The sequence below is a fragment of the Ursus arctos genome, unplaced genomic scaffold (assembly GCF_023065955.2).
Source record: "Ursus arctos isolate Adak ecotype North America unplaced genomic scaffold, UrsArc2.0 scaffold_2, whole genome shotgun sequence".
NCBI lineage: Eukaryota > Metazoa > Chordata > Mammalia > Carnivora > Ursidae > Ursus > Ursus arctos.
In genome coordinates this window covers 75,119,824-75,139,208 of record NW_026622874.1, presented here as the reverse complement: position 1 = coordinate 75,139,208, position 19,385 = coordinate 75,119,824, and the positions used below count along the sequence as shown (strand labels likewise).

At 52.0% G+C, this 19,385-nt stretch overlaps 1 protein-coding gene across 2 annotated transcripts in view; it reads right to left on the bottom strand.

Annotated features, from left to right (window-relative positions):
- The window catches only part of SNX29 (sorting nexin 29), a 511,081-nt gene that overhangs the window by 411,967 nt on the left and 79,729 nt on the right, over positions 1-19,385 (bottom strand). For both annotated transcript variants that reach the window (XR_006411828.3, XM_026520303.4), the window contains exons 10-11: positions 18,554-18,629; positions 17,452-17,534 (exon numbers count right to left, since the gene is read on the bottom strand). Coding sequence is in view for 1 of the 2 variants with exons in the window: in XM_026520303.4 (XP_026376088.1) it covers positions 17,452-17,534; positions 18,554-18,629 (159 nt within the window). In the remaining variant the exon portion in view is untranslated. The remainder of the gene's footprint in view (positions 1-17,451; positions 17,535-18,553; positions 18,630-19,385) is intronic.

The following is a 19,385-nucleotide window of genomic DNA, read 5'->3' as shown; positions in this document are numbered from 1 at the left end:
GCACTCAGTGCCAACTCGAGCTTTCTGGAAATGAGTGTCATCATTCTCGAAGCACCTGAAACTCTATATTCACTGTGAAGAAACCGAACAGGTGAGATCACTCCCATTTTAGAAATGAAGAAATTAGAAGCTGAAGAGATTAAATCTTGGGCCCTGTAAGAGCATCTTACAGGAACCTCCTAGAGTCGTGGGGTGCTGGGCTTCTTCGTTAGAGAGTAGCTGGCCCCCCAGAACTGAATAAAGCTGCTTCTGTAAGAATGAAAACTGCTTCTGTTAGCGATCAGACCTGCACCTGCCTGGGGGACAGGCAGGAAGCACGAGTGAGCAAAGCCGGCAGGTGGGACTAGGAGGGACTGCTAACAGGCGGCCGGCAGCCACCATTAGGCTACAGCTGAATGCTATGCAAAAATGCCTTGTGGTCATGAAATGTTCTGATTTTCCCACTGAGGTTGTTTGGTTTGTTGTTGGGTGTTTTTAACATGAAAATCGCCCAATGATTAAATGTTGGCGACTAATTAAGATATTTTCAACACTGTGCAGCCCAAATGAAACCCCTCTGTGGACGGCCAGTTTGAAACCTATGGGCATAAGTGGGGGCAGAAAGTGAAGGAATCACGCAGTCAACAAGCAAACCACCAGCTGTTTACATTCCAAGGTCAAGAAATGGCCAGGGATGAAGCTCAAGCCCGGGCAGGGACCCACGGCTCCTGCAGCAGCCTGGATTTGATCCTGGGGGTGGGCAGCCTTTACAGACACGGTAAAATAAGATAAGGTCTGTAGCAATATCAGTTCTCTGGTTTTGACAACATACTCTGGTTCCGTAAGATGGTACCACAGTGGGGAACTGCGGGGAAGGGTACATGGAAATCATCTAGTTTTTACCATTTCTCATGAGGTTTAAATTCTTTCAAAACAGTTTAATGCCAAAAAAGGAAGTTCCATGGTCAGATTGACCATGTGATCTTCCAGCTGGAGCGTGCACCAGCTGTCCCAAATGCCCTCGTCCCCTTTTCTGTAGCGGGCCACATAACCGCTCAGAAGGAAAACCTGCCCCACCTTCTCTTTCAGTTAGCCAGGGCCACAGGATTCATGCTAGCTCAGGAGCAGGGAGGGGGAAGGCACGCTGGCAGTGTGGGGCCATGCCTCCTCCCTGGCAGAAAAGGTGAATGTCACGGGCATGTGGGCAAGGGCAACAGCACGTGATAGATGATGGGGCAGCCACAAAAAGGGGGAACCAGGTCCCAAGCTGTTCCGTGGGAAGAGACAAAGCTCCATCTTGTTTAAACCAGCGTTAACACAGGTCTTTGTTACGTAGCCAGAGTGACTTCCTGCCTGCTATGCTACCATATGCATTTCTGGACGAAGCCACCAACGCATTAGCAAGGTGGCGTCTCAGTGCCATCCCACAGCCCACACGAGCTGGGAATGAGCAAAGGAAATTTACAGAAGCCAAACTTCTCGGGTCCCTGGTGAAAGCACTGCGTATTAAGCTGTGACAATCTTGCTTCAGTGTCTCTCCCTCCTCCCCAATGTGATTTAGGTGGAGACATAGTCCCTGTCCCTCTAGCGGAGCCACCTTAGTGAGATGGATGGTGGAAGGCCGCCTCAGGAAAGCAATCACTCTTTATCTCCTCCCACGCTAGACCAAGCAGCACACCCACTGCGGAGCTCTCTGTTAAATACAGTTGGGGTCCCTTGGCCCCAACTCCTCAACTCAATCACCTGAACTTAATATTCACACGGAGAGAACTCTGAGAAACTCTCCTCTCCAGAGCGATCTCTCCACTTCAGGGACGGTGACTCATCTGTGTGACAGGACCATAGTGATCAATCCGAAGGCTGTGGGGAGAGGGAAGAAGGGACAGGAATCCCCAGACAGACAGCGCTTGTCACCAGTTTTTGAGTTTTCCATGGCTCACATATTACCTGGAAAAAAAGAAATCTGCTGCTCTAAGCTATCAGTGCTACTCAGAAAAGAAAAAATTCTAACATAGACTAATCGGTCAAACTTCATTAAAGATATGTTGGCGGATTTTTTTCCCCAAAATGCTCTTTTCAAATCAAATTCTTAGAGCAGTCCGGCTTCGTATTTGAGTTAACTGTGGCCTTAAGTGGGGAAAACCTGCCCGTTGAGTTGTTCCCCACACTCTGGGGAGTGAGACTGACTTTCCCGAAACCCCCAAAGCCAGCCTCAACTCCCTCTTGCACTGAGCAGCCTGGGAACTGGCAAAAAGCAGCTCTGATCAGACGCGAGTGGGTCTGAGTTCGGAGCCAACTCATCCCACCTGCGGGAGCTGGGCCACGCCGACATTCCCGGCAGACCCCCGGATGCAGAAGGGGAATCTCTGGCATTCTTCCCAGTTTCTTTTCCTCAGCATACTCTGCTGTTTGGACCTATCTCTGAAGGCAGGGGAAGCTCTGAATACCGTATACGGCAATAAAGACAAGGGTCAGAGACGATTTTTCACCAAGACTGACACAGGAAAACGCAGCAGATCCCCAGTATTCCTGGTGATCAGTGAGTCAACTATTCCGTGTGCGATGAAGCACATGTCGACTGCTGCACGTGACACTGATGGCCTCGACCCAGAGCTAATCCTGGAGCCACTTTGGACGAAGCCACGCCACCAGGTAAACGTGGGTGGCGAGAACATTTTAGAAGGAACTGGCCCCAGGGAACTCTAGCGAGGGTGATCTCTGCATCTGGTTTCCCTTGAAAAGATTCTCTTCACCTGGCACCCAAGTGCCCATGAACACCGAACCACACCTCGATTTTTCAAACAGGGCACCGAGCTACCAGAAGGTCAAGGGCCAAGTCACAGGCACAGTTCGAGGAAACGCATTCCGTTTTCTGTGGCCTCATCCTAAGCGACAATCTTAGGTGTGGGTTTCCAATTCCAGGAAACTGAAGTGAGCAGAGGTCACTGTTTTTTTCAAATGCAGTTCATCTTTTTATCCATGAATTTCAGAAGGGCCCCAATCACACAGACCTCTGGGGATAAGCAAATAAATTAATGATTCCAAGAACGCCATGGAGAGATGATAAATGGAATCAAAGACACATTAAGACACTTTCCTTTTTCATTATTATCAAGGGGCAGCTGTGACTAACCAAAGTTGCCAATATAAAATGGTTAAAATTAATGAGGGGGTCAATAAACTGGTGTTTAGAGGGAGGAGCACAACAGGAGGGAACTAAAGGCTCAGAAGGCGGCGTGAAGCAGAAAGCTACCCGAGGGCAACTGGGCTTAGAGGAGAAAAAGGCAACAGGGGCCTTGAGGACAAAGAACGGAATGGGCCGCTTCCTTCCGCCGGGTGGGGTGCTCAGGTCAGAAACACAATCCCTGCGCTTTTATCAGGAAGCTAATTGATCTTTCCTAAAAATGCTGATTCAAGAAAGGGGGGTCAAAAGAAAGGCCTGAGCTGCAGAAGGAACAGCTGAAGAGGCGCACACTCAATGAGGGGGGATGGGACTAGACATGGGTAGAAGTGGGCATCAGTGGGCCGGAGCTTTCAACCTAGGGCAGAAATGACATCGATCATCTGAAAGAGCCCACAGGTCCTCCTCTTGAGCAGAGAGCCCCAGAGCCTCTGCCAGCCCAGTGGCTGGCTCTGCTGCCTGAATCCCGAAAAGCTGTTCTCCTTTGCCCTGCCCTCCCCTGCCCTCCGTCCACTCTCCACCCAGTGGCCAGTGTGGCCCTCCTCTGCTCAGAGTCCCCGTCGACACAGAGTAACCACTAAAGCCACCCGCACCCTCTCTGCCCCACCCTCCCACTGCCCCTGGCTCATTCTGCTCAGCACCCTTGCACCCACTGGCTGTCCCCTCTTCTGGGAACTCTTCTTCCAATATGCTCACGGCTCCCTTCCTCACTGCACCAGGCCTCTCCTCAAAAGGCCCTCATCAGAAAGGCCTTCACAGACAGCAGGCCACAGCAGCCCCTCCGGCCACTCTCCAGCGGCACTCGTGCTCTACTGGGAGCCAAGACCAGCAGCACGCTGTGGAAGGAACCCAGAGGCAAGGGACAACCCACCCCAAGACAGGATACATCTGTTCCTGTTCCCTAAGGCCTCTGTACTTCCCCTAAGCTCTGAATTCGTCTCTAAATAAATCAGAAGATTCAGCGGGAGAGCTCAAACCCCACCTGGGCCATGGCATTCTCCCCCTGCTACTCAACTCTACCCCCACAAACCCCCAGCTCACTAAATACTGAGCTACGGCCTGTCACCCGCTGCCCCAGGGGTGTAACCTAACCTCCCTGCTCCATATGTACCCCATTTCTACAACTGCTTCCCACTTCCTGGCTTCAGGGAGAACAGGAGATGTGCCTTCTGAGAAGGACCGGGGAAAAGGGCGGCACAATGAAATGCAGCCCAGCTACCAGAGAGGAGTCGTGGATTTGACGCTCAGCCGGTCACCCAGCAGATTCGGGCGCCATTCTTACGGGCTCTATTTTATCAAAGGTTGCCAACGAATCTGTGAGGCAAAGATTACTGATCCCACTTTGCAGAAGAGAAAACAGAGCCTCAGGAAAGTCAGCCACCCACAACCACATACCTAAAAATAGCCTGAACTCTAAGTCTCTTCTCAAGTGAGGGGCTCTGACTTGGAGCAACGCCAACTCTCTCACTGTCCTTCTCCATGCGGAAGAGGTGCCCCCGACTTCCCAACCCCAGCTCTCTGCCCCTCACGCACTGCTCCCCGGAGGAACGGGTGACTTGTTCCGCTCAGGGAGAGAGGAGGCACTGAGCATGTCCAGCCCAGCCCCTTGTGGGTTCCCTCTCAGGGCCCACCAGCTGCTCACCCACCCATGGAGTACGCTCAGGACCCGGCCCTGTGGGTCTCCGCCTGACTAGTGAACTCACGGTTAACATTTGTCCAAGTCCACCAGCTCACAGCTTTAAAGCGATATTCCAGGCAGCTCTATGGATAACAAGACTACCAGTCTGTTTGATTTACATCTCTCTGTCTGGTCTAGAAGAGGTGACACCTCTTCTAGAGGTGGACAAGCGCTGTTCAGGCCACGAGGGGGGAGGCGGGGTGGGTGCTCCAAGCAGAAGGACCAGCAGGGACGGTATCCTGAGCACCTGAAGGCTGGCTGGGTGCGGGGCCTGAGGCAGCCTGGTGCTGCTGAAAAGCAACCTGACACCCTGTCAGAGGGTGAGGGGCAGACGCTAGAGCCAGCCCCGTCTGTCCAGTCCGGCAGCTGTGTCCTTCCGGGGTCTGAACTCCACCGAGGTTAGAGGCCGGGGGCTGGGACAAGGGAGGAAGGCAAACTCTTTACTGTGCCCCATTAGTATCTTCTGGGCTTTTTCCATGCAGGCATATTCACATACAGAGCACCAATTTTAATAGCTATCTTTAAAGGTAACATTTAAGATCCAGGAGAGGAGGGGGAAGAGGTGGAGGAAAAGGAAGAAACGAGGCAGAACCGAAACATAAGCACCCCTCCCCTTTACTGATCAGGCCCTCTCACAGGTGGGCGCTACTCACCCCCTTTTAGGACAGGAGCCCCCTGGGCCTGGGGTGTCCTCTGGGACCCACTGCTTTGGTGACCCACCACCTCCACGGGATGCCCAGCCCAGCCAGCAACCTCCACCCCGAACTCCAACCTGGGAACTGCCTCCTTGACGCAGCTCTACACACTGAGCTGCCCCAGGTCTTCCGGTGCACAGTCCAAATGAAGCGGCTAGTTCGAACAAGTCTGACTGGGGCTTCACCCCCTGAACAAGGAGCCTGCTCTGGATCAGCTCAGAACGACGACAGACTGTGACATGAGCCGCTGCCGGGCCCAGCCGAGAGCCCCCTGGAGAGGCTCAAGACCCAAAATTATTCCTGGATGAGGGGTCAAGGAGCAGCCACCCCCGAACGTGTGCAAACAAATCAGAAGACTGAGTTGTTAAGGGGGCCCACAGGAACACAACAGACCTCAGACTAGAAGGATGAAATTCCTAAAGGCGGGGGGATCATGTCTGGCTCAAAAGAACCAGGGGCACAGACACGATCCTGAGACCTGCAGAGTTCACAGTAGTTCACAGCAGCCCACGGTTACAACGGTCAAGGGAAAGCTTCCCGGGGGTCAAGCAGGAGGTCACCCTGAAAGACAGACTCCTGGGAATGCCCTGGGCCAGCTAAAGCACAGCGTTCCTGGACCAAGTGCACGTGGTAAGTCCCCCGGCTGTGCCAGTCACTTCTGCTCTCTGTAAAATGGGCTAACAGCAGCCCCACCCTCACAGGATTGCTGCGAAGAGTGAGTGCACGAGGCAAGAGGGCCAAGGACTTGGCAGCATGGCCATCACTTCCTCAACGGCCTCCTGACAGCGGGAAGAGCCCCTTCAGACCCACAGGGTGTCCCGCAGCATTGAGCAGGGCTTGGAGGTGGGGTTCGTGGACTCCTCGTTCAGGAGCCTTTGCACACAGTTGCCCTCTCCCTGGAGTGCCCTCCCCTCCTCATCAAGGCTGCCTCAACTCACCGCTCCCCCCAGCCCTTCCCTCCTCTGTCCGCCCGGACCGCAGCCCCCACCCCTAGGCAGCAGCAAGGAAACAGCCATGTATGTCAGCTACGGGCAGCACCCCGCATTGGACTGCAGGCCACTCTGGTTCCAGGTAAGAAGGGGAAGCTGGACTGCCAGATCCAAAACTCTGATTAGGATTTCCCACTGCAGGGGGTCGGGGGGAAGTCATCCCAGGTTGGGGGTGGGGGGAGAGCACGGTGGCAGTCACTCAGTGCCCAGAGGCAACAAAGAATACATCACCCCTTCATGACCCAATGCCTTCCTTTCCCCCATGCAACCATTCTTCTTTTACTTCTGGGTTTTCTCACCATGGTTACTTCCAAGAGATTCTGAACTTCCTGTGGGCAGGGTCCACAGAACAAGAACTCACATATGCTGAATGCACTGCCATAAGCACTTTATGTTAGCTCCTCACAACCATCCAGGGTGCTGGTACTCTTAAAACCCGCACTTTCATGAAGGGGAAACTGAGGCACAGAGCTTCAGAGTGGCAGAGCTGGATCTCCTTCACCTTTGACTTCCCAGCACCTAGAATAGTGCCCAGAGTGTGAGAGACACCTGGCAAATGTTTGTGGATGGAATAAACAAATCAACAGAGAAGTGAGACATGCCTAAATTCCATCTGGAACATTCTAACTACCAAGATAATGATTGAAGGTCTAGCAGATAATATTCAGTGAGAAGTTTCCCCTTTAAAGAAACTGAAGGACTTGTGTTGGCCATTATCAACTAGATTCACTCCTTGTGATTAAGGGGGCAAGGGGCTCAGAGTGCAGGCAGTGCAGTGACCTCTTGCCCCCCCGCCCCGCCCTGCCTCAAACCGAATCATGCAATCCTCGGCCAAGCAGTAAGCCAGCTGTGGGGCTTGCCGCCTCCTCTGCATCATTACTACAGCACTCTTCAAGCTGCAGAATGTTTGGAACTGTGTTGCCAGGCGATGAGCCAGACCTCCTCCCTAGTATTGAGAATCCCTTCCAATAATAGCTGGGAAAAAGGACCCGCTCAACAAGGCCTATTGACAACCAAGGATGTTTTTCTTGCCCTCTGCCCTGGCTGGATATCAAGAGTGAGGAGAAACCAAAAGGAAACAATCACGTTGATTATCCGGGCTTACCTCTCTTTACCACCTATCACTCCCCAAACCACCCCCAGCACCCCATAAAGGAAAAGGCAGCAATGATTAGGATTGCAATGATGAATAAAACTTCACGGATAATTAATTCTACCTCGTGAAAAGCAATGACAGAGGAGAAATACTTTCCAATTAGCTTATATTCCTTTTCCAAAACAGGACCAGACACCTATACTCCTCTGAAAGCCACTGGCGACAGACAACCGTGGTTCCACTCATGGTAGATACGATGTTCCGAGCATGCTCAGTGCTCCTCCACTAGGAAAGACCGCTGCTCCCGCTGCCATCACCACCCCCACCGCACAGTTAAAATAGGGCACAAGCGCTGGACATCAAAAATCGAGACAGCAACAACCCACAGCTGCAGAAGGAAAGCTTGGACGAGCAAGGCAGAGAAAGAGCCCGAGCGCCCCCTGGTGGCCACGGGGCTGCCCTTCCTGCACTGCGCAGGAAGAAAGGCTGAACCACTTGCTTGCAACTTCCAGCTCCCAAATGACCATATAGTCAAACAAAGAATTCAACTCAGGAGTAGAAACTCATTTTTTTACACAGGGAGTGAAGGCATGTACAGCTGACATGAATACCAATAAGTATGAACTGAAGGGATTCTCAATAAGTTGAGCCCCAAGGAGCTGCACGTGCTGAATGTGAATGTCTCTACGGCTATTATGATGCTCCAGCTGTCATTTATTCTAGTGCATTCCACAGGTGCTTATTCTTATGCATCTACAGCTCCCCCCAAATCATCTCCACTGCAGTGACGGAACGAAGCAGCTCCCAAAGACACACCCAAGAGCAAATGCTCTCTGGGATCTATCGTTACGTTTGGGTTCATTTGGGGTTCCTTCTTCTAAGTTTCATTCCCTGAGCCATGCAGGAGGCAAGTGGTTTAAAAAAAAGGTCTAGAAGAAAACATGGTTTCTGAAAAACCACCCCACTGCCTCCCTCTCCTATCGTGGAGTTTCTCACCCTCGGCACTACAGACATCTGGGGCTGGATTATTCTCGCTGTGGGGCCGTCCTGTGCACGGTGGGATATTAGCAGCACCATGGCCACAACCCAGTAGATGCCAGCTGTGTCCCCACCCCAGCGTGACACCCAAAAATGTCTCCAGATGTTGCCCAATGTCCTCTAGGGGTTGAAAGCGCCCATAATTGAGAACCACCGTCCTGTCTGGCCCTCATTTCCATTCTTACAGCCTCACAGAAAGAGGGTACATGTGGATCTCCTCTTAACCAGAAGGAAAAATAAAGGAGTAAAAGCCAGGTAAAGGGAACTGCCGGGGCCGGTGCAGCAGGGAGGGCATCAGTAAAACAGGAAATCGGGTCTGTCCATTTGCAGCTCCACAAGAAGGCCCAGGTACTGCCCGTAGGATGGTTAGACAGCAATGTAACCTTTGGGGAATGTTAATAATAACAGCATGTACAATATGCCAGGTGCTCTCCGGAATATGTTTTTCCAATTTCTCTTACCGAGGTATGATTTACATAAAGTATTTTCAGTATTTTTCATGTATTAATTCGTTTCATCCTCACAAGCCTATTAGATGAGTACTACTATTCACCCCATTTTACAGATGAGAATACTGAGGCGCAGACAGGCCACATAACTTGCCCGAGCTCCCACTGCTCATCTGTGGAGGGATGCAGGAAAGAAGATAATGAGTGTACCCGGCAGGAACATCAGAGCAGAAAAGCCACAGCCAGGATAAGCGACACCATACTTACTGGGGGGCTGCAGACACTACATGCAATTATCACAGACTGAGCACCCATGGGGTTTTTACTTTTTTCCAAGGTTTGGAAACCTCTGAGGGAGAATGATGAAAACAAAGGAATTCTCCCCAGGGAAAATCCACGTATGAGCACACACACACACACAAACACAATTGTGCACACAATCGCAAGGGCTTCTACAGTCTCTGAAACTCTCCATGGGTTTCCAGTGCGGCACCAGACAAAAGACACTCTAGGTTCCAAGCCAGACACTGCATATACCTCGTTAGGAACCCTGTAAGCAGGTAATACTTCATTTCCTTTCGGGGACTGGAAAACCGAGTTCAGAGAAGGTAAAGTATTTGCCCAAGGTCACAGAGCTCTTGAATAGTGGCACTACAGTCTGCCTGACCCCAGTGTTCTTTCCACTCCAAAAGGCGGCCTTCTCAACTTAATTCATCTGCGACCACCCACACCAGAAAACTATAAAAATAAAGGATGCATAAAGGATTTATACATCTCATCTTCTAGCTGCACTGGTGAGAGAAACTTGGCAGTGACCGTGTAGATAAGGGCTGCTGACCACTCAGAATTAAAACCCAAAGGTGGCATTTGCCTTTCACAGAGGTTAATTCACCTTTCCCAACTCTGTAAGACAGCATCTCTTCCAAGCAGTCCACAGGCATCTGGGCACTCACACAAATCCCACCCTGCCTCTCTCTACAAATGGTCATGCCTCCTGCATCGGCCAACACCTGGCCTGGAGTAGGAAAAGTTACGGGCCAAATGTCAGCCTCGGTAGGTTTACGCTTACTAGCTTCCCGAGCCAAAGGTCATTCAAAGTACCCTCAACAGTCAACACGTTCACAAAGGAGACCGTTAGCCTGGAGAGAAGGAAGAGGCCTGCAATGACAGCAGGGCAACAAACCTGACCAGGCGAAACATGAGAAACATCCAGACTTCGAGGACTTGGCTCTTTCATGGTCGCAAAGAAGAATGTAAGGATCATGACCCCTTTCCCAGAACAGATGGTCATAAGTGCCAGGAATCCTGGAGTGTAGCCTCCTCCACTTTAAAGTTGGGGAAACTGAAAGAGCGACTGAGGGACCCACTGCCATCAGAGCCAGTATCAGCACCAAGTTTTTGATTCCCAAGCGAGTGCTCCTTCTGCTAGCACCAGCTGCCTCCTCCCTGGTGCACGGCGGGGGGGCAGATCTCTCACTCCCCGGCCCCCATGTGTAACTCACAGTCCTGGGCCTGTGCCACAGACCAAGCTAGAGATGCAGTGGCAACCGGGGAACTGGCTTTCCGGTCAGTCCTGCAGAACACTTTTAAAAACTTCCCAGGCTTGGGACACCTGGGTGGCTCAGATGGTTAAGCATCTGCCTTCAGCTCAGGTCATGATCCCAGGGTCCTGGGATTGAGTCCTGCATTGGGCTCCCTGCTCAGTGGGGAGTCTGCTTCTCCCTCTGCCTGTCGCTCCCCCTGCTTGTGCTCACATGCACGCACTTTCTCTCACACAAATAAATAAGATCTTTAAAAAGTGATAATAAAAGTTTTCAGGCTTGTTAGAACTCAAATCAACATCGGTTCGTCCCTTCACCCCCTCAACCAAAGTTTCTTGAGCCGCAACACCATGGCAGGCAGGATTTCAGGGACTGGGGTGCGAGCAGTGAGTGAGCTGGAAAAGCACCTGTCTTCAAGGAGCTCACCCCAGTGGGGACATGGAAAACAGTATATTCGGCTCAGGAAGGCTTCAAAAACCTGGAATGAGCAGATGTGAAGGAACAGAGTGGGCAATGCAGACAAGCTCTTTCGGACATCTCTGCAGACCCCAATACTTCCCTCTGAGGGCGGAGCATTCCAGAAGCCATGGGCTTGCAGAAACAGCGAGGAGAGAGAGAGGAAACCCCGGCTCCACCTCATCATGGCCCTCAGACTTTCCGCAACCTCCTTCGGCCCGTTTCCTCCAACTGGAAGACGAGGCCAACACGCCCACTTTGCAGGGATGCTGTGACAATTGAGCGGTAACAATACAGACTGGGTCACAGTAAGGGACACCATGGAGGAGACGAGCATATTATCAATCTTTTCCAGGCATTCCGTGAAGGAACTGGAGTGGCCCCAGACACAGATCTGAACTAGTGAGTGGATCTGCTACCTGAGGACGGACCGCCAAGAACCAGGATGGAAATGTCAGGGACCAGGCTCCACAGTCCTAGGGGTTTGGGCTCTAACTGGGATTTAGAGCTTGAACCCTTGAGGCTACTGAATGGGCTCCAAACTGACCCCCCCCCCCGAAGGTCTCCAAAAGTAAGTGTCTTCACTTTACACGTGAGGAAACCGGGGCCCAGAGAGTCTGGGGGAAGAAAAAAGAAAGAGAAAGGGAAACCTAGCCAGGAGGCACTGGAGCCAGGGCCAGATCCCAGGATGGTGGCGCCAGGTCGCCACCCAGAAACATCTTGCCCTGCTCTCCTGGAGCACTCAGCACGCCCCTGCATTATGGGTGTGAGGGCACCGTGCTTACAGCACTACCTGGGGACTGCTGGCAACTTGAAGGAGTGGGGACACCCACATCCACTCAGGAGTCCCCACCCTGTGAGGCACAGGGGAGGCCTGCAAGAGGTACCAAGCAAGCAAGGGCCATCAGGGACTTACAGGAGGGACTGGAAGGCACGCTCCTGAGGACACTTCACGTAGCAGACAAGCTGCCCAATCTCCCTTTGCAAAAGCAAGTGGGCACAGTCCCAGCACTCCGGCTTAAGACCCACCCCCCGCTTCTCACTGCTCTTGGGATAAAAATCCAATGGAGGGCCCTCTCCAGCATCCTCCGGCTCAGCTCTCCCCTCTCCCCTCTGCCCAGCCACACTTCCACGGTCACCACCCACCGCCAAAACCACACAGTCCCCTCACCCCGAAGGCCTCAGGCTCCGCCACCACCTGAGACCAACCTGTCTTAAAAACACACCCTGAGGGGCGCCTCGGTGGCTCAGTCGTTAAGCGTCTGCCCAGACTCCTGGGATCGAGCCCCACATCGGGCTCCCTGCTCTGCTGGGAGCCTGCTTCTTCCTCTCCCACTCCCCTTGTTTGTGTTCCCTCTCTCCCTGGCTGTCTCTCTGTCAAATAAATAAATAAAATCTTTAAAACACACACACACACACACACACACACACACACACACACACACACACACCCTGAGACAGCCCCTTCCGTGCCCCACCTTCCTAGGCCTTGAGATGTGCAAACAAGGTTCACGTGTCTGTTCCTGTCATTGCTGTCTGTCCTCCCCTCTGGCCTGGCAACTCCCTGGGGCAGGCCTTTGGCTTCTTGCTGTCTGACGTATAGACCAAGGTCAGCACAGGGAGGTGGGGGCCTATCAGCCTGTCCTCTTGGCCTGTTCCTCAACCCACAGGGACAGCGCCAGGAGCAGCAAATAGAGCTCTGTGCCCCATTCCCATCTGGTCTCCACACCCGGCAGAACAGCCAATGGGAGGACAGGAAACCCCAAAACAAAGGATATAAACAACCCACGCACTGGGGGGGGGGGGTTTACAAATGTTAAACAAAGGCCTGGAGAGGGGCTGCCCCTTCAGGGAGCAAACAGCCACGCAGCCTCTGAGTGCCATTTTTCCAGCTCTTAAAGTAGCAGATGCATTAAAATGTTAGCAATTGGGCGCCTTGGTGGCTCAGTCAGCTAAGCGTCTGCCTTTGGCTCAGGTCATAATCTCAGGGTCCTAGGATCAAGCCCCAAGACGGGCTCTCTGCTCAGTGGGAAGCCTGCTTCTCCCTCTGCCTGCCAGTCCCCCTGCTTGTGCTGTCTCTCTCAAATAAATAAATAAATAAAATCTTTCTAAAAATTTTAAAAATAAAAATAAAATGTTAGCAACTACGGTCAGTGGAGAGTAAAGAAACTAGCAGCTGTCATCCTACTGGCAACACAGACACTCCGACCATGAGACGGCTACTGATAACAAGCCCATGGATACAGGACTCACCTTTGGCCCACTCGCCCCACGCCTCAAGAATTCACCATGAAGGAACACATAGCAGAAAAAAAATAATTTACTCCAAGCCTGGCACTGACTCTCATTTTTCCTTACAATGAGTGAAGAGACAGTGTGAAAAGAAAAAACTTGGTTGCTGCAACCCCTCCCCCCAAAGTTATCTAGTAAACTGGGCTATTACACAGCCATTCAACAGGACGACTGGGTAGATGAAGAGGGGAAAATGCTAGAAAATAACGCCAAGAAAGCAGAATGCAAATAAGCAGGTTGGTCACAGGCACTATTTACAGACACTCAGCTCTGACACAGAGACCCTTCTCAGCAAATGATGGGTGTTTGTGGCATCCTGGTGTTTGGATACGGAAACAGGCCCTGAGAGGGGGAGCCTGGGGAACCGGGCAGCCTGGCTTCCGCCTGCCCCTCCAGCTGGGACAGCACAGGCGGGCGGCAGTCCCACCCGGACGGCCCTGCACACCCCAAACGCAGACACACACTTAGGTGGCTGAATGGCAGGTGCCTGCAGACAGAAGCAAGGGTGTTCTGCTGCGCTCCAAACGGTCTTTACTACTTCGCTAAATGGTTAATTCTTCCCAACAGGCTTTGTGGGTTCTTAAGCAAAAGGGCCTCATAGAAAGGGCGGGAATGTGGGCCTGGCCACACCGTCCTCTCATGGGCACTTCACGACAGCAAGAATATACACCCAAGAAGCCCAGGACAAAGCCCGGTGCCGCTTCAGAGGCACCCAGGAGGGGACGGCTGCTCGGCAGAGGCACTGAGGATTACACACGCTGCTCTGACGCCACCACAGTGCCCAGGCGGCCCCTGTACCCGTGATGAAGTGAAGCCGGGGAAGGCACCCAGCAGGATGTGAGGGAAGGTTCCCTGCATCACAGAGCAGAGCTAGGGCTCCTCTGCCAGGCTCTGCACGGTTCCTGAGAGTCAAGCATGTCCCGAGTCAAAGCCCATGTGCTTCACGTGCTGCAACGGAATTCTTAATCTGGAGCTGGACAGCTCCTGGGACACCATCCTTGAGACTCCCCAGAACTGAATGAGAGCCTCCCCAAGGCAAAATTCATATGTGAAGCGCTAACCTTCACTGGGACTGTATGTGGAGGTAGGACCTTCACAGAGATAACAAAGGTTAAATGAGGTCCTAAGGGTGGGGACCTAATTCTGTAGGGCTGGGGCCCTTACAAGGAGAGGAAGAGACACCAGGAATGCAGAGGCAGACAGAAAAGGCCATCTGCAAGCCAAGGACAGCGGCCTCGCCAGGAACCAGCACGGCGGTCACGCGGACCTCCCAAACCGCAAGAGAGACACTGTTGGTCAGGCCGCCTGGCCTGTGGTACTCTGTCACAGCCACCCCTGCTGACGCCCGGGACCCCCAGACACGCTCGATTTCCTTAGTTTTCTGGGACGTCACAGAGGCAGAGGCAGGGTGAGGGGGACGTCCAAACCACCTTCCACCCAAAATTTCTAAGAATCCAGATCTCTCATCTGAAACACACACAGGTGACATAGCACTGTGTCCAGAAGGCTCGCTGAAATTTGCAGCCACCTCAGCAAACTGAGCCACCGCCCCCTGCCTCAGGAAGCACCCCATCACCCCCCACAAAGTCCATCAACACAAAGTATCAAGGGTCATGATGAGGGTGTGGTGACACATCTCGAGATTCAAGTTATAAATTCTGGGTAAGTCCCTACTTGACAAAGGTACCAAATAATAAGACTGGACTGACACTTCTGGAAGATCGTATGAGTAAAGATAAAGAGCCGAAATCTCCGCCATCAGCACCATCAGCATGACAACAGAAGACCAAAGTGCTGATGCCCAAGCAGGGCCAGCTGCTTCCTTCAGCAGAACGTGGCCCAGGGGGAGCCACAGAGCCCCCGACAAGCGGACCGTGGTCAGCTGGGAGGGAGGTGCCTCGCCCAGGGAGCAGGAACCCGGCCTGGAAGCATACCGCTGGATACCGGCTGGGGCACACCCACTGACAAGCAGCGGGGCCTGGTGCTCACACCCACAATCTTGGGGGCGCTGCTCTTTACAAGACAAATGTAAGTAAGGCAAACCCCGGTGCTCTTTGGAGCCAGATTAAAGTCTCGGCCCTCTACACGAGCTGGAAGCCACTCAGAGAGAGAGCACTGCAGATGCAGAACGACGAGGCGCGAAGGAACAGGGACTCAGACAAGAGGGCTTCCGTCCCTTCTCAATCCCTCTGGTTTCTTCCAGGAAAAAGATCTGAGTTTCACACTGGATATCCCCAGCCCCCTCGTGCTGCTGCTCACTTACTCGCCTCTCCTTGTAACAATGGGAGGGGGTCTCAGACAGAAGCTGGGCCAGGCGGGGACATCAGGCCGACTCCAAGCTGGTTCCTCTCCGGCGTCTTTATTTTCAGTTACCTGCCATTTCCGTCAACGAAGCTACTTCACTCAACAGGCAGTGGCTCTCCGCTGGCCGTACTCATGCAAAGTGCCCTTCCTCAGTAAAGGCATTCCGGCTTTCTTGAGTGCACCCATAAATGCACACGCACACATTACAGGTAAGTACTGGTACAGCGGTCAACGAATACCAGCACTTTGGAAGCTGGCGACTCCACCGTTCTCCTAGCCCATGGGCCCCACGTGGGGCACTGCTCAGACACCCGCTCGGCTGGACTCCAGCCTGAGGTGCGCCATGACGAGCTGCAGGCTTTCGTTACACAGAGACAGACCGGTCGTTCCCACTGCGCCCACCTTACAGGGTCTGCTCACTTCCTTCTTCGGCCCCGACTCAGAGAATGCTGGTTGGCTCCCAGACTCTGCTCTTCCCTCCCTAGCACCAAAAACCCTTAAGGGGGGTGGGGGGTCACCGCCTCCCTCGCAGCCAGGGGAGTCCTGGGAACTGGAGCCGGCCACACGGATGGGACACTCTGTGCACCTCCTCGGACACGGCCTCATGGCTCGGGGTGGGGGTCACCTGTTTTGTACCATGGACCCACTCTGCAGTCTGGTGAAGCCCATGGGTCTCTTCTCAAAAATTAGTTTACGATACATAAAACACACAAGACTACAAAGGAAATGGATTATACTGAAAAAGAACTATCAAAATGTAAAAAAATAAAAGTGACATAGGAATACACAGAATTCTTTATTATCACATTGAAAACTATTTTCCAGCAAAAACAACATTCTGAGATTTTTTTTTCATGCCACGGTTCTCACAGGCGCCTATGACTTCCATCAGTAACAAAGTCACCCATTTTGCTAACACTGCTATGGTTTCTATGGTTTGCTGCTACTTTCAGAATTGAAGGAAATGTATATTTCAGGCAGAGGCTAGACAAAAAAGTTCTCATTTCTTTCCCTATGCAAGTTCAGACCCTGAATCCTACCTGTGGAAATGGAGGAAGTCTCTCCTTTGCTCCCTCCTCTTTCTTGCTACCTGGGATGAGAATGGGATGGCTGGCACAAAAGCAGCCCTTTTGGACCACGAGGCAAGATGGAAGAAGTCCCAGTCTCTGATAAATATGGAGCCACATACCAGTCCCAGCCTGCCTACCTATGGTAAGACAGATGAACTTCTATCTCTTTAAGCTACAGTTGGTTTACTCTTTATCATATAAAACCACATAAGCCTAATTTTATATCTTTAATACTTTTTCTCAATAAGTTTAGAAACTGTTTGAACCTGACCTTTAGCAACCTTCGTTCCTCTTTGAGAGACACACTCTTCCTTCCTCACAAAAATGATCCCTCCAGAGCTACAAAGGAAACCAACTAGCACAGTTCCTCTGCAGCTGACACCTGCCAGGAGGCAAACCCCCAAACCTCGAACAGCAGAAGTTTCCCTCTAGCTCAGTGCTGTTCCCCCTCTGAAGTGTGTCCTTTAGAGCGTGCACACACCCAAGCACCACGTAGTAACTGCAGCTAAGGAAGTTAGAACTGCACACCACACTTCAATTCCACGACCAGGTACACACACACCTGACTTTACCCCCGCATTCCGTGAAGTCTGCAGTCACACAGGAGCAGCGCAAAGGCATTCCACTGATGTGCAGGCCCAAGGGTCACCCGGTATGGTGGAGGACACTCAGAAAGTACTTACTAATTGTCATCGACTCTGGCACGGAGGCAGAAGGTAACAGGCTGCTCAGAGGGCTTCCCTGGCCGGGAGGACTGGCTTCCACACTGGGAGAAAGCAGACAGAAGGAAGTTACACTCGGCCACTGGAAATACACAACCTCTCCATTCAAACACCGAGCAGGTGCTAAGTGGAATCACTCAGGTATACCTGCTAGAAGCCCGGGAGGCAGCCCTTCAAAATCACAGGCAACCTTCATCATGTGTGGATTCCCTACTTGGAAATTTGCCTTCTCACCAAAGTTTATGTGTGTCCCCAAAATCAGTACTCAGTATTTGTCTCAAATAAACAGCAAAAAGGACTGTACGTCCTGGAGGGACCTGGTGACCCCACTCCCCCCTGACGGGGTCCTAACTGTGCAGGACCTACAGGTGCTGTGTCAGAGAGCAGGGCCCTGTCCACAGGGAGAGACCACACCACCAAGCACACGTTGGGGTCATCGGTGACTCCCACCCTGGAGCTAAGGCTAAAAATGCAGATGGGATCTATCCCTACTCGCTCAAGTTTGCACCAAATTAAAAGCATGAAGACAGAAAAACAAGTGGAAGAGTAATGAGGATCGGATCCTGGTGGCATCGGGGAGACCTCAGTGCCCATCTGAGCTCCGCCACCCAACATCCAGTGACTTTGAGCAACTCAGTTTCCCTCTGACTTTTATTTGAAAAGCAGAAAACCTACATGGCACTTACTACCATATGACAGACTAAGCACTTTTCAAATACATGAGAGCTAAGTGGCTCAGATATTACATAATATTCAAATCGTGCATTATTGTGGTCAAATGCTAAAATCAAGCATAATGGGAGAGGGGGCACCCAAGTATGGCCCCCAAACCGTAAGAGTAAAGGTGGTATGCAAATGAAGTCTGATAAACACCGTCTCTCATGCTCTGAAGCCCTTGGCAACTTCACATTCTATGATGTAAGTTAAACCTGAACATAAATGTGAAATAAGTCCTTGACCTTGAATCCCAGCAGGTACACTCCCATCTTTAAAAGAGAATAAAATGCACAGTTGTGAACAGGACAACTCAATCCCAAAGGCAATTTGGCTCTGGAATACTAACCTGTACCGGGGGCCGGGCTCCGGAAGAACGTGGTCCTCTGGTCCTGTCCCGTTCTCCAGGCTCCCGAGGGGGGCATCTGTGCATAGAGAGCAGTCGCAGAGAGAAAGTCAGCGGTCTGTTTTCATTTCATTTTCTCCATGAGGCAAGGACACAGTGCAGACACTGGCTCATCTGCTAAATCAGTCGACTGAGAAATGTTTCCTCACCTGCACAATGGATTTTAATCTGCTACTTGTATTGTTTTTTGCCTATCATCTCAGATTTGGCATCAGTCACTGATAGGAGGCCCCATCCTCCCACTTAACCTTTTTGACCTTGAGCCACCTGGAATTGTACATGAAGTCCATATTCAGAGCCAGCCTCAGGATCAGAGAGTAATAATCAGCTTTCTGATAGACAAAACCACTCTCACTGTAGTGGCTTATTACAGACACAAGGGGGCAGCACAGTCTAATCACTGACAACGTCTGTCTGCATCAAAACCAGGTACCCCACTGCTTTCTAGAAAGCCGCCTCCCTGCGCAGAGGGGTGTATGGGGAAGGCATTCAGAAGAAGGGAGGCCACACATAATCTCTAGAGGCACTGAAGATTTTCATAAATGTATTAGATGCCGTTCATGTCTAGACAACCTCCAGAACAAGCAACTCTAGCTGGGATCTCAATCCTGAATCCACATCCCATGGGGCTTTCCAAAACAAAGTGCAAACCCACGGCCTTTAGGCTGGATGGTGACATGAAGGCCGGTATCAGCCATGGTAACATGTGCCTTTCGGAGCCACTTGAGGCTTCTGAAGGCCCACTGCAGAACCAGGCCAGGATGGGGGACGGGGC